Source organism: Achroia grisella, unplaced genomic scaffold (genome assembly GCF_030625045.1).
Source record: "Achroia grisella isolate CSIRO2021 unplaced genomic scaffold, CSIRO_AGI_Agris_v1 utg779, whole genome shotgun sequence".
NCBI lineage: Eukaryota > Metazoa > Arthropoda > Insecta > Lepidoptera > Pyralidae > Achroia > Achroia grisella.
The window spans coordinates 259336-274636 of NW_026713019.1; the positions used below are offsets into that span (position 1 = coordinate 259336).

Below are 15301 nucleotides of genomic sequence, written 5' to 3' on the forward strand. Positions count from 1 at the left end.
CTGAGCATATAATGATTAAGTGTGGTTCAGATGAGCTATTTCCCGCATAATCTTAGATTGTGGTATGAACTACCTGCCGAGGTTTCCTCGAGAGAGACTACAGCATAGGGTTTCTCAAGAAGGGTATATTAAGGTTTCTTAAGGGTCGACAACACGCACGTTGCACCCTGGTGTTTCAGGAGTCCATAGGCTACGATCACCATTTACTATCAAATGGACCGTACGCTTGTTTGCCATGATCGTAGTATGAAAATATGACTTTTTTTATTGTTTGTCACTATTGTAGCATAAGAAATGACTTCAAGGGATGAATATGGAATTGTGCATCTGCCTGCGCCAACGGTATATCCTGGGGGTACTTGTACAGTAAAACCATAGTGGATTGTATTCGATATTTATACCTACTGCACGGGTAAAACCAGTACCTTATAACTTGTATCTTTACCGGTGTTGACGCGTATAAAATGTTCATAGGTGGTTTTTTTTTTTTTATGGATGATAATGGAATGGTACTAACGGTTTACGCTGGCGGGGCACCAGTGGAGGATGATAAGATGAACATGAGGTCAGGTTAGTTAGCCCATCGTGACAACCTCACCACGAACTTATCACGATGGTTTCCAGGGGGAACCGCGTGGAGGTCAACCTGACATGGTACATTGCTAGTAATGGGGTCAAGAGTCCACATTACTAACAATCTCCTTTCCCCCTTCATAGGTGGTAGTGGTACTAGATTTTAGGCAAAGTGTAGACAAATAAACAGTTATTAGTTCTAATATATCTTCACGCTAAGCCTCTTATGGGGTAAACGGAAATAATAAAAAATACATCGATTTAGTATAAAGATGTAATGAAATTAACATAAATAAGTATTTACAGTTTAATCATACTCGTTTGTAACCGTTTTGTACATCATGTACATTATAAGAAGAGCAATTAAAATGTAATTGCAAATGTGAATTGATATATATATTTACATACGTAAATATGTATATATATATTTACAAAACTGTAGATATTAATATAATGTACTGTAATTTTAAAGGAGTATTGTTAGCAACAGCTTACAAACTGTATACTCATAAGGATTTGTTTTTCATAAATTAACCATAGTCTACACAAGGCACAAAAGTCAAATGTATTTATTCGGTTTAGTTAAGAAATCATTGTATCTTAGGTATCTGTGTATTGTATGTACATTAATAACTTTACATAGACATGAAAATTAAACAAAAATGATGTATAGAGCATAGGTAACATTGTATACATATGTATTAAAATGACAAAGTAATCAGTAATATTATCTCTGATCAATGGGACAGTTGACTGGCAGACAATGAATTTGCATACGAAATTGTATACATGGCTGACGGCTGATGCAGTCTATTATATATAGATAGATTAAGTCCATGTATACAATTTCCTATGCAAAAGAATAAATAAATAACAGAAAAAGGTTCAAACTTTGCATAAATTACATTCTTTGCAAAAAAGTTTATTACAAAACCCACAGTGCTGATAATATTATCTGATGGCATAAAGAATGTCTGTGCAGCATTTTCTATGTTGATTTTTGCATGTCTCCTTCTTATTAATGTTAGTGTAAATTACCACAGCTTCCACATAACATGCTAATATAAGAGTATAATCAGTTGTGATGTATGGCCACAAGTGGCCACGCCACTGGCTGTCTGGATATCTAACAGATGGATCATTGGGCGCCCTAAAAATATGGTGCGGTGCAGTGATTTCTGGCTAGCCCGTTTCCCGTTATACTCCTGTACAGATGCTGCTTGTAAGGACTGGTATACAACCATTGTCCTGTCTGTTCATAGTTAATGAATATTGAATTTACATTGGTATAATTATTAAAAAAAAATAGATTTCCTTAATTTATATTTTCCTAAGAACCTTTTCCAGAGAATTAACAAACACAACAAAAAAGAATTAGTGAAATCAATCCAGCCATTCAAGTATGGTGCTGTGACCAAGAGAATTATATATATATTACCTTGAGTTGCTTATGCAGATCTTACAGTTTAAATGGTAAATGCCAGTATTCATTCAAGATACAAATGAGTAGCATATTTTATTCGGTAAAAAGAAAAAATATATAAATTAAATGTGTGACAATCTAAACTCAATGTATGACTCAAAGTAATACTTATACAGAAAGGAATATTTGAATAATTATTAATAATTTCATAAACATAATACATAATTTCATAAACAAAAATAGTTTCTCAACAATCTACTAGTTTCAAAATACAAACCATTCAATTATAGCCAATTCTTTCAGACTATGATATATTGTTTAGTTATTATTGCCATATTTATATACTTATTTAATGCTTATCATCTGCACTGGCTTCTAATTTAGTATTTTTTAGATTTTATCACACATCAATTGAACTATAACTCTATTTGAAAAGTGTAATGTTTTAGTCTATGTTGCGGCTTTGCCTTAACATAGACTGTTCTAAATTTAAATTCATAACGTATAAATATGTTTAAATTAAGAACATTCTCTAATTTCAACAGTCTTATTAATGTTACTTCATAACAGTGAAAACAACACCACCTCTCTCTGGTTCTTCATCATGAACTTCTTTATCACTACCATCAATGTCTGACACATCTGAATCATCACTATCTGCTTCTCTATACTTACCAAACTTAGTAATATCTGCAGGAAGGGCAGCCATTTTAATTTCAGTCCGAGCTAGCAACTTTTCTGCAGCATGTTTGGCTTCAACCTCCTTCAAATGTGTATTATATGATTGTTGGAGTTTCAATGATTCCTCTAAGGACAATAACTTTGCTGGACCATGCACAATAGGTGGTGGTGTTGCCGCAGTGACTTCCCAGTTTTTATGTTTTTTCCTACGGACCTCTTTTTCAGGATCATGTACATTTGATTTTGTTGTCTTGTATGGTTTGAACTGTTCTAACTGTTTTATATTCACATTGTGTTCAGTTTTATCAACTAAATACTTTACATGTGGTACATCACTAATGTCTGCCAAGTCTATTGCTGTTATTGTAGATTTCTCAGGCTTTAAGACTTTCACTTGTTTTTCTAGGGATGTGCTTTGACTGAGAATGTGTAGAACATCCTCAGGTTCACTATTGTCATCAGAATCTAGATATTCATCACTTTTACTTGTAAGTTTTCCTTCCCATTCCACACTCTCCACGGCTGAACTATCAAGTTTCATACCATTAAACAAACGACATGTCTGTTCTTCCTCTTCCTTCTCTTTTAATGTACTAGCTATTTTATTATAAAACGACTGGATTTTATCTCCTTTATCTGCTAATTTATTTATAAAAGATTTGTTATTAAGAAGTTTTAACTGTCTCTCACTAAGTTCTCTCAATTCTTGGACGGTTTTCGTTGATAAATCAATGATTTTGCCATCAATTTCTGTCTTAGGTGGAGGCGGTAAAATTCCGGGTATTTTCTTATTTATTTTCTTCATGATTTTCTATATGAATATAATATAAAAAATTCTAAGTGAAACTTCGAAGTACTATGGGCTCCTAATATAAATAGCAATGACAGGAAATATGTAATATTTGAAATTGTTGTGATCACTGATGATGTGATCAGGAGTCAGGAGTGTATCTTGCCTAAACCGTAATATACATGCAACTGATGAAAAAATATTGTATTATATTTTTATATCCAAGTGAAAGAGGATATATAACATTAAATATAAATTCTTATAATAAGTCGGTTCCGCCAAATAAAAACATGAAAATATTAGGAAAATTGCTATATAGTTTGTCACTTCGAATGACTCTGATTGATAGTATTTGATAGCTACCGCTCATTTACCAATTGACATCGACAGATTAGATTAGTGATTAGAATACAGAGCAAATAATAACATCTCTTTTTGTGATAAAAGTCTTAGACCGTACAGCCTACAGAGCAAATAACATTGTATAAAAGTCGAAACCTCACTTTAATTTGATTGAAACTATGACTCTAATAAAGAGATATGCACTGTTTCACGCCAAAATCGTTTCGTTTTGATAAAGCTGGCTTTAATATGGGCGTTAAACTACTAAAGTAATAATAATGCATATCATTATTTACATATTTATCATATTGAAAAAAAGAGTTGCACAGATTGCAATTGAAATTTTACATCCATAAATGACAGTAATGTCTGCTGTCACAGTCAACACGTCTGTCGACTCAGTTATATCAGTAAAGTAAAATTACCATTTACTTAATCAATATTATTTTCTTCAAATAAAAGCAGTCTTATACTTGTATGCATTTCCAAATTACTAATTACAATATGAAAGCAGTTTATCGATATTTGACATCGTGAGATCTACATATTAAATTTGAAATAAATAAAGCAGCTACTTTGTATCCTTGTGCGTCAACATGGACGATGTTACGGTATGTATTTTAGCATTTCCTTAATTTATTGTCTTTTGTAATAATTAATTATTTATTCATAACTACTACTTAACACGAATTTATTTAATTGTTCTCTAACGACAGTTAACTTGATTTTTATGATGAGACAAAATATACAATTATTATAACTCACGTCTTAAAACAGGGTGGAATGTATTCTTAGCATTATGGATTAGCTTCATTGCTATATATGTCAGGCTATGTCAGATTGACCTCCACGCGATCATCCTGGAAACCATTGTGCTTAATTTCAGATAAGCAGCCCATGATGGGCTAACTTTCCTGACATGACATGCTCATTCCATTATCCTCTATTCCGCCAGTGTACAGTTAGAACGTGTACCCGACACGATATTCATCATTATGCAATCAAAAAACATCTTAAAACATTTTTAAATGCATAATTGTTCATAAAAAACAAAAGCCTAACATTTGTTTCAAATCAAATCAGAAATAATTTATTCATGTATGACATTTTAGCCACTTAAAAATGTCAAGTTTTTTGTGTTAATATTTTTCCTTATTATCCATTTCAGTATACAGATTCAATTGAGAAGAAATAGCAAGAAACTTAACTTAATTTCTTTTTAAAGGCAGATTATTTACATTATGTAATTATATATTTAGAATAGAATAGAAAATAATTTAATGTTATTTTATTTCAGCTACCACTGTACTTGGAGCCGATGCAACAGAATGAGTTGTGTGACAAGAGACTTTGGATCGGCAATCTTGATACACGAGTTAATGAGTATGATTATTTTATCTTTAATGTATATATTTTTTTAATCGTTGTCAGTACATGAGGAGTTGCAATGTATATTGTTTGATTCTGCAACTTGGTTACCACTTTCCATCAGGTGGACTGTCAGATTTTTTCTAATTACTTGTTTTTGTACATAACTGCAATGCTACAAAATCTGACCATTACTTCTCATACTTGAACTACGCATTTCTGATTGCTATTAGATAGTTTTCTTTTCAGTTACTTGAGCTATGTGGTATTCCTATTGCCAAGTTTATTTATTTAAAGAAAAAAAATATAGGCATACAAGTTGCGGGTAACACAGCTAGTCATAAATACTTACAACTTTTATCCCCTCTACATCTATTCCAGTTTATGAATATTTTTAATAAATGATTCCTTTTCTTATTACCGGTATCAATTACTGAAAATGGTCCGTGTGTATGGAAACATCGAAAAGTTTGATATGCTGTTTCATCGGAGTGGCCCCAACATTGGCCAACCACGGGGCTTTGCCTTTGTTACGTACAAGCTGAGACAGGATGCTATTAACGCCATGAACTCACTGAATGGCCAACTCCTTGGCACCAAAAGGATTTGTGTAAAATTTGCTAAGAATATGGCAGTAAGTATAGTTTTGTTATATTTCTTTTTTATTATGTGGATGGACTCAATCTATTTTGCAAATTAATTATTTTTTTCCAACAATTATGTTTGTTTATCATAATTATACAAGAAACGGACACTATAATATTAATGGCACAATGTGTCCTTTAATTTTCGAAACAAAGAAAAATCAAGTATTTTTATGATGTACATTCATTACTCTATGCTAAAGTAAAAAACTAATGTTTTGTGGCTTCTGCAACTAATAGCAACAGTGGTGATGAAATAACAGTAGAGTAATCATTTACACTAAATCAAATTACTCATTTCTTATATTCATTATACCATTCACTTTATCATTTAACTTCATTCTATTTAAGTTATTTACATTGTTGATTTAGTCTATTTTATATGAGTATTAAATTTTGTTATTTTCACAGGAAGATCAAGATAAACCAAAACCAGAACTAGGTATAGCTGCATTGGCAGGAGCAAAACCGGAATTAAAACTCAGTAAAAAGACTGCCATCCAGTCCATTGAGGCCAAACTAAAGATGATGGAAAGTATGAAGCCGGGCGATGACTTTGTTATAAATAAGTTGGCAGCGAATGAAACTCCAGTCATTGCTCAATATCAGACGAAACAGCATCAGCCACCCAATAAGTCTGCCAGTTCGTTTAGGCGACGACATCCGTACCATAAAAAAAGATAATCATGTTAAGTCTCTCTAACCTGTGACAAATAATAATAATCCTGGACAATTCACACAACGCCGTCTAGTCCCAAGCCAATCAGAGCTTGTGTTATGGGCACTAGACAACAGATATAAATACTTAGTTACTTTATTTTGTAAATACATACATGAAAGACCTAGAAAATACTCAGCAATCGTACTTATGAGTAGCTATATAAACCGTGCGAGGAATCGATCCTGCGAACATCGGTAGTATGACGGATAGATAAAAGATTTGTTGATGTTATACAAATACAAATAAAATATCAGATTTTTCTGGTTCCTTTTTTGTATTCATTTAAACTATCTGATTAATCTGATTTGTCAAAATTAATAACTAAACAGTTTTTTAAAGCCGTTATGTCAGTACAGAAAAAAGAACAAGGTATGAGGTGTTGTATTTGATAATAAATTATTTAAATTAACAATCACATTAGATAATAAATATATGTACGAGAACTGTAAGGCCTGTTTGTTTGTAATCCTACAAACATCTGATTAATTTGTGAATACTATTATTTCGTGTATTATGTGTTGTGATTTTTGCTTTCATTATATTAATGAATTTATTATATTTATAAGATTGTGATGTAACATTCTCAAAAACATGTTTTAGATTATTATTTTTGTTAATTTTATTATTCAAGTACAGTCTGAAATGTCTCTGTCTTGTTCATAAAAATGTAAAAAAAAACTGATTCGTAAATAAATAAATTATCGCTCGCTCACTATTTAAGTCAGAAAAGGCAGTAAGCCAATTTATCTCTAAGCAATTGTTTTTGTATTTTTAGTTCGCAAATATAGTTTCGACTTTTTATACTTCACGTGTAGTTTAGCGTTCTAGCTTTTTTACTTGTTCTGTTGTATTTGATTAACAAGGCTAGTATTTTATCAAATGCACTAAAGAGCTCGATCTCCATTAGTTAATATTTGGAAGAGCTTTTCCTAACTACACCATATTATTCTCAAAATGATAAGTTCGTTCTCACTTTTTTTCGAAGTCATACTCCTGTCCGGTTTTTTTAGAAGGCTAGTTTTATCTAAAGAACTAAAGAGCGCGATCCGCCAACTAGTTCGCGTTTGGGAGAGCTTATTCCTAACTGGTTACCGATTTACACAAGATACTGAAAGTGATAAGGCTAAGTTTTTAGTTATTAAGTATTAATCGTTGTCTCCGAATTTCTAAAACTTAACATGTTGTAATACCTGTGTGTTCAATTTAATTTTAAGTATTTATGCGTACTCAGGAGTGAATTAGTATAATGATAATTAATTATAATAATCGTGTGATCTAATATTGTGAATGTATAAGAGTAATTTGTTACATAACGGGACTGACATAGATATTACAAAACTTGTATCTATTTGTTCCAATAAAATGTAACTTTAAAAAGATCTTTCATTTCAGTAAAACAAATTTTAAGTATAAATATTTTATTATAATCATAACTGGTTATAGTAACAAACTTATTCTATAAAAAAAATAGGTTGAAATACCATGAGTAAAATAGAGATCTATTTGACAAATAAAACACTGGTTTATGTTTGTATAGAAATAAAATCATTAAGAATGAATATTCTCTATACTTCTGCCAGTCTTGAAAAGACCAAACATCCAAATTATCACCAACATTGAAAATGTAAGATTATTCCATATCACTATATATATTTTAGAGTACATTATACACTCAAGTTTGGGATATCAACAGTTTTTTTTGTAATGGGATTCTACAATAACAAAATTTTTGTAAGTTGAGTGTTCAGGGTAGTTCAGTAGTTTAAATATTATTAAACCGCTGATATTATGAAAACGAAATCTAAAGTTCTAAGGAATAAGATCTCTTATTGCGCGGAAGGACAATTTCCAGATTTCCTTTCATAGTTTATGTTACACTATAAAATTATGCTCCAAGTTTCAGCCTCATAGTTTTGGCTGTAAATTTCAGTCAGAACAAACAAAGTAATGACATATAATTTATTACTAATAGAAAACCAATTTTATCTACAATAAATAATATTGTATTAGCTAAAAAAAAAAACTTAAAACTTTTGATCGATCCCTTATTTCATTTTAACGGGGATCTAAATTAGGAGCTTAAATTCTAGCCCAGACTAGACACATCCGGCGGTCTCGAGACCACAACAAGACCTTTCACTAGTTTGAAATGCCTAACAGTACTTGCACCCATTTTCGTCCTGAGAAGCTGTAAAGGTGAGCGGTTAACAGCACTAAAAGAGTTTAAAACAAGTGAATATCCAAGCCCAGTATTCTCTTCCTTAGCGCACCCAGCTATACAAAATTGCTTGCATCCTGCATTTATAGGTTTCGTCTTAATTGTTTGCTGTTTGTTATTAAACTATGACGTGATGTAAACATACCTAATGTTTACATCTATACAAATATACTTTCGCTTGTTCGGAAACCTGGTGATACAGTATTGGTTAGAGAACTAGCTAGTTTTTGAGAGGAGTCTGTGACCATCAGGTAATCGTCTTCCTCAGCTTCTATTTTCTTCTTCATGCAAGAATACTGTGTTTCATCATCACCTTTGAGAAAGTCTTTGTATTCAATGCAGAGCGGCCAAATTATTTTTCCAGATCTGAAAGGAAATATTATGTATGTTACAACATATTTTATACTATTTGAAATTTATGGTCATGGTATATGGTTGCCGCTAAATAAGTAAAGAACAATTTGTTTAATGGACTGGAACAACAGTGGGTCATACAGAACATTTATGGTAACTTTTGTAGACATGTTTTTTATTATTTATTATTTTATTGTACATGAATAAAATAAATAATTCTGGGCAGGCATTTATTCCTAAATTAGGCGGAGCTTGTATTAAACAACTGACAGAAATAATGTGCACTAATGATCCCATTGCTAGCAATGTACCATGTCAGGTTGGCTCCCTCTGGAAACCATTGTGGTAAATTCACCAGGAATTATCTAACGACGAGATGTCACATTCATCTTATAATCCTCCACTACTGCCCTGCCAGCGTAAACCATTAGCGCAGACGGGTGCAGCATTCCATTATCGTCCAATAAAAAAAATGGTAGGGATACTAATAAAGAAATTACATGCATAAGTGTAATTTTTAAGTTTGAAGATAGTTGACAAAGACTAAGGTGTTAACAAATGAAAGAATCTTTAAACTTACATAGGTAATGTGTATGGATCGTACGGGAACCATTCGTCATACTGTTGTATTGATGTTGACTGTAACGTATGTCTCATGTTTTTCTCAATAATGGCTTGGCAGTATACCACTTGGTGAGATCTCGTCACTGACGAGAATGTGTGTGTGACTTGCGGCGGACACGTGCGAAGCGGGTTCAGGTTGCAAGTCACGAGGCGAGGTAAGTTTAGCGATTCGACGAAGTTGACACCTGAAATCGGAGCAATAACATAAAATTTTCCTTTCTACAACATATTACAGAATTGACGCTATTCTACCATATATAAAAATAAATATGAAATTAAATTAAAAAATCTCTGAAATGGTGGACCGATTTTAACTGGACCTTTACTCGCAGATAGCTAACGTTATAAGGAGTGAACTCATGCTACTTTTATCATAGAAAAATTATATTAGTAAAAGAAAAGAAAGAGGAAATTGACAGAAAAGCCTCTGGTTTGAGGACTATAAGCTGAGCTTGTGCTGTATATACTAAAAAGTGATAGAAATACCTTAATAAATTCAAACAAATACTTAGAATCATCCAAACCAATATAAACAATCATACCTATTAATCAGACACATGAATACAATCGAAACCACGACTATAATAAATGTTCTAAACCGCTAGACCACTGAAATACAGATAAGGTATAAAAATATTAATACTCACTTCCTTTATTCATAAATAAGTGATGATTTTTAAATGCTACAAGATAGAAAATTGCATGGCAAATTGCATAGAATGCTCCATGAACTTTTGTGTTGTCACTAGCTGTAGTTGATTCTTGTGTTGCCGTTATGTACGAGTGGCACCATTCTGCCATACTTTTCAAGTATTGTACTAGTCTAGTGTTAGGTACTCGGACACATCTGGCTAGGAGTCCAGCGAGGTGGCTGACTGCGGTCCGCCTCGTGGCTAATGCCCCGGGTCCCAAACCGTGAAGACCAGCGGCGACAACCCACAAGTTCGAGAGGACCTTATCAGCGCATTGTTGGTTTATTGATATAGCATAGAGTAGCAAGAATTGGACATGTCTGTAAGAAATAAAAACTATTCTTAGTTCTTCAAATATAAAGGTTGGTACCAAATTTTGTGTGTAACGTATATTTATAGGAGATTGATACAAGAGCCGTGATCACAGGTTAACTGCCTAAATATCAGGAACTCAAAAATAACGAAAACGTGGTAAGAACCCATTAGTACTTTAATATTGGATGTGTATAAAAAACTTTTCTATTTGATAGACTTGAATGACATATAAAAAATAATAATAACCGAGGGCAATTCACACAGGCTGGGTGTATTGGTACTAGATAAATGATAGAATTAATAATATATATAATAAAACATAGAAAACACTAAAATAGATACATAGTCATGAATACAAATAGTACCGTGCGAGGAATCAAACCCGCGGCCATCGGAAGTAAAGCGGTGCGCTAAACCGTTAAATACCGGATACCTTTTTAATTCAAATGTATGAAATTATTTTGTAAACGTCATCACACTAAATCAACTGATCGTGCGATATAGTGCTTCTTCCTAGCAAAAACCAATTTACTGATCTGCTGGGGGTCTGTACTATTAAGGTACAGATTTACGACTTTAAAATGTTTGTAAATAAAGACTATAATTATCTTGTTATCATAAAATTACTATCTCATACAAGTACGCAAATAAAATACACATGTGTTATTGATGAATATATCTGTTACATAAGTTTTAAGTGCCATGAAATGAAAGATATTCTTTATCTATAAGTTGAAGTACCCTGGCAATGAAGATAATAAGAATTCTTTATGTTTATGCAAAATACCATAGACCTGTTGAAAAATAAACTGTTGTTTTCCTCATGAAAGTTATTGTTTTATTATTGAAACTATTTTTATTATGCATGATGTAATTTTTCATGAGAAGCATACTAAAATTGATACTACAAAAACATTTTGCTAATTTTAGAAATAGCATAATAAGTGATTTTAATGGTCTTTCATTTGGACGCTTCAGTTTTTGGTAAAAAAAAAAACAATAAAACTATTTACCTAATCCCATGAGTTGGTAAAATAACCCTTTCAAATACATTACATAACATACTAAGTGTTGTGTCTCTTTCATCTTCAAGCCATCTCAACATTTCCAGCATACAGTAGTCTAGGGTTTCGGAGACACTATTCTGATCTTCCATATCCATTTCAAATACTTCGGTTGGCATTTTATTCTTAGAATTGTCTACTATGTTAACATCCATCATAATCATTCTGAAAAAATAATTCATATAAATTTAAAAACAAATACTTTCTAAATTATTTATAAAACACTTTAGAAATCAACCTTTAAGTTAACTTTTTAATTTAATTATTATAATTGACATATATGTCCTGAGTTAGATTTTCCTTAAAAGATTCCATTCGGGTGGATGCACCCGCATAGGGAAGTGGGCGGCATATGTGATATAGTTGCCCAATAATAATTGCTTGAAGCATAAACTAGATTACTATGGTCACATTAGTATTTTATCAGGACCAGGCGGTGAATGGACCCACACCAGACTGAGATGCTCTAGATATCTGAGGTGAGGTCAGGTAACCTTTTCCAATTGTCTCATTACACCTGTGTCCTTGAGATTGAGGACTGCAATTTATCTGAATAGTATATCAAGAATGAATAACTGAATGCTGATGGAAGCAAACCAGCGGAAGTACTTATGGAGCCGCTAAAGGCTAACTCCCCCTTGACGGATACGACTTTAATCTGAGGGCACCACTAGGGGTTCAAACTTTGGCTCAGGCCGTCGTAATTTCGATCCCCATTTGAATTTGACGGGGGTTGTTCGGACGATGTTCTCCTCCGAACAACCCCGTCAAATTCAACTTCGTGTACCTTCTGTTCAGATCTATTTGATAAGATATATCTTATCATCCCATTATTATTACTGTGCTGACCCTATTTAATTTAATATTATCTAAATTTCCATCAATTTTAATTTATTTAATTATTAAATCTAGTCATTATCACTTACCTATTAACTATTACTGTCATAATTTGTTCCCGTAGTAGGGGTATGTACTTGGTCATCCATATCAAATTGTATATAAACGCCCTGTTGACGTAACAGCCAGCTTTGTAGTATGGGAATTGTTCTATCACTGTCTTAATTAGGATATCACTAGTCCTGTAATATTAATTCACAAGATCAGAATATAAGCAGCCAAACTGGATGGTCAAATAGTGATAAAAATATATATGCAGAAGTGGACAGAAGGGGCTATCATTACTAATAATTAATTTTGTAAATCAGTTAATTTCAGTTAATAAATAATTTCTAGTTGGGATTTGTGATTATCTATAAGAAATATATGACTCAGATTAGAATCATATAATTGTTATTTTATATGATTTGTTTTGCCATAGAAGCCTAATTGTTTCTGTTTTTTGGCAGAACTCTTAACTCTCTCTGGCCCTTCACAACTAGTGTTTACTACATATTTTGAATATTTACTACTCAGTACTCCATACAAGTCTCATCACATTTTCTTTAACTCTCTAATTGAAAATATAAAATAAAATAAACATGTCCAGAATTAAAAACTAATAAACTCTTAAAAACAAAAAACATATTAGGAGTATTTCATGTATTTTATATTGATGTCTTTTTAAACAAATAAATATTTCATATGCAATCTGGCCTCATCTAATAAAAAAATGTGAAATGCATGCATAAGAAACAGAATTCATAATATTAATTAGTGAAAAAAACTTACGCATTACATTAAAAAAAAGCATAGCAGTTGTATACTTACATAGGTATGATTGCAACAATTTGTGCAATAATTGTGTGAATGTTAGACCATTTAGCTATTGACTCATCAGGTGGACTGTCCCCCCAGTTTTCACCATCAGCTGTAATAGAAATAATTATGACAATTATATACCTGCAAGTAAATTTAAAAACATATAAAAAAAAACATCATCATACATTATGATTTTCATACATCTACTGTAAATGTAGAAGAAAATAGAAATATAAATAATCTTTATTCAAATAAATTTATTATAAGGACTATTGAATGCCAATATTTTTTTATTTTACCACTAATATGAGATGCTGACTCATCACATCTAGTTGTGTCTATCTATCTATCTAATAAACATTAACAAGTATTAGGCATGCAACATTCAACATAAAAACCGATATGCACTTAATATTTATGCAAGTACTCAATATTTATGCAAAAAGTTATATGAAAAAATATATTATGTAATAAACAGTATGTGACAGTTGCCATTCAATATATGGATCATAGCTAGAGCTATATTTAATCTTACAAAAAAATATTTGGTGGAATATATGTAGTACAGGGCTATTACCAGTGTTTATTTAGTTTCAATTTCTTTTGTATAAAAAAAGTTAAGACAATTAGTAACCCTGATAAAGCTAATTTAATTCTATTCTTATAATTGGTATGGACCAGACCCTCTCCTCACTAGTTATTTTTTAATATTACCCATAAAAAAATGACATGCAATAATTGTATATTTAGCAACAAAAAATAATTATATTTACCTTTAAACATTTTCATGAAAGCATTCATAACTTTGGGACAGTGGTAAATATGTGCTGTAACAAGGCTTGTAACAAATTTATTGAACATTTCCACAAGCTCTTCATTACGCATTGCCCACTCCACACCACAAACTAGTTCAACAAACTGGCTACACTCCCTACCTAACAAAACGACACATGACAAGCTATCTTCAATTAGAATTCGAAAATTATCATCATTTAACTGATATTCCTGCAGTACTTTCAGTAGTTCAGTATAACTACCTACATTCCTACTCTGTATATAACTCAATAGTATATGTTCTACTTGGTTTTTATTGAATTTAAACTTTAAACGGGCCATAGCTGCTTGTCTATTTAAAGTTTTTTGCATTAACGATGTTACACTTTTTTGAGCCGCCACAGCCATCTTATTTCTTGAGATCCGACGACACCGACTTTAAATAAGCAATTACTTCCGGTTGGCGTAGTAATTCCGCCTTCTTGTGGTTTAGAACCTCCCTTAAAACGTTACTACTGTCTTCGAGTGCTGGCACGGTGAGCGCACTTTGTTCGAAACTTGTGCTAGGTTTGCTGTAACTGGTACCTGTATCTACACTTTCAGTACTTTTCTTATCCTTTAAGTATGTTTGTAGTCTCTCTAAAACAGCTTTATTATCTCCTTCTTTCTTTTCTGCACTATAACCTTCTTTGGACATAGCTCTTCATAAAATTACATTTTTAGTTCACTGAACGTCTAGCTACAGTTAAGACAATATTTTCTAGAAAATGTGTATTAACGATCTGACTACACAATTGTTACACTATATTGTGTAAATGAAGAAATTTTAAGATTTAACTTTAAAAACACGTGTGTGTAACCAAAAAATCAGTTTACACGTAAAACGTAAGTGACTGAAAAAGTGACAGTATGATTGAATTTACTGATTACTGACGTCAGTGACGTCTAAATGTCTAGTGTCAGTCTTTTTTCAATACCATGTACTTCAAAATAGCAAATTTAAGTCAGATTTCACTACGA

At 32.0% G+C, this 15301-nt stretch overlaps 3 protein-coding genes across 3 annotated transcripts; 1 reads left to right on the forward strand and 2 right to left on the reverse strand.

The window, feature by feature from the left end:
- Window positions 1-2214: 2214 nt before the first annotated feature.
- Window positions 2215-3484, reverse strand: LOC131850706 (uncharacterized). Its single transcript, XM_059201027.1, has one exon. The coding sequence runs from the start codon at window positions 3480-3482 to the stop codon at window positions 2553-2555; it is 930 nt and encodes a 309-aa protein (XP_059057010.1). The 5' UTR covers window positions 3483-3484; the 3' UTR covers window positions 2215-2552.
- Window positions 3485-4218: 734 nt separating this feature from the next.
- Window positions 4219-6809, forward strand: LOC131850741 (probable RNA-binding protein 18). Its single transcript, XM_059201089.1, has 4 exons — window positions 4219-4420; window positions 5107-5192; window positions 5601-5811; window positions 6233-6809. The coding sequence occupies exons 1-4, from the start codon at window positions 4406-4408 to the stop codon at window positions 6503-6505; spliced, it is 585 nt and encodes a 194-aa protein (XP_059057072.1). The 5' UTR covers window positions 4219-4405; the 3' UTR covers window positions 6506-6809.
- A 1171-nt stretch (window positions 6810-7980) lies between these two features.
- Window positions 7981-15161, reverse strand: LOC131850690 (RNA polymerase I-specific transcription initiation factor RRN3). Its single transcript, XM_059201006.1, has 7 exons — window positions 14281-15161; window positions 13517-13616; window positions 12736-12888; window positions 11759-11974; window positions 10386-10750; window positions 9695-9923; window positions 7981-9126 (listed from the first exon to the last, which is right to left on the reverse strand). Exons 1-7 carry the CDS (start codon window positions 14687-14689, stop codon window positions 8919-8921), a joined length of 1680 nt encoding a protein of 559 aa, XP_059056989.1. The 5' UTR covers window positions 14690-15161; the 3' UTR covers window positions 7981-8918.
- Window positions 15162-15301: the final 140 nt, after the last annotated feature.

Coding starts and splice junctions, on each gene's coding strand:
- LOC131850706 (XM_059201027.1), bottom strand. CDS start 3,482: ATGAAGAAAATAAATAAGAAAATACCCGGAATTTTACCGCCTCCACCT.
- LOC131850741 (XM_059201089.1), top strand. Junction 5,193..5,600: donor CTTGATACACGAGTTAATGA/GTATGATTATTT, acceptor TTCTTATTACCG/GTATCAATTACTGAAAATGG. Junction 5,812..6,232: donor AATTTGCTAAGAATATGGCA/GTAAGTATAGTT, acceptor TTATTTTCACAG/GAAGATCAAGATAAACCAAA.
- LOC131850690 (XM_059201006.1), bottom strand. CDS start 14,689: ATGGCTGTGGCGGCTCAAAAAAGTGTAACATCGTTAATGCAAAAAACT. Junction 12,889..13,516: donor ATTGTTGCAATCATACCTAT/GTAAGTATACAA, acceptor TTAATATTACAG/GACTAGTGATATCCTAATTA. Junction 9,924..10,385: donor CTTATTTATGAATAAAGGAA/GTGAGTATTAAT, acceptor CTCCGATTTCAG/GTGTCAACTTCGTCGAATCG.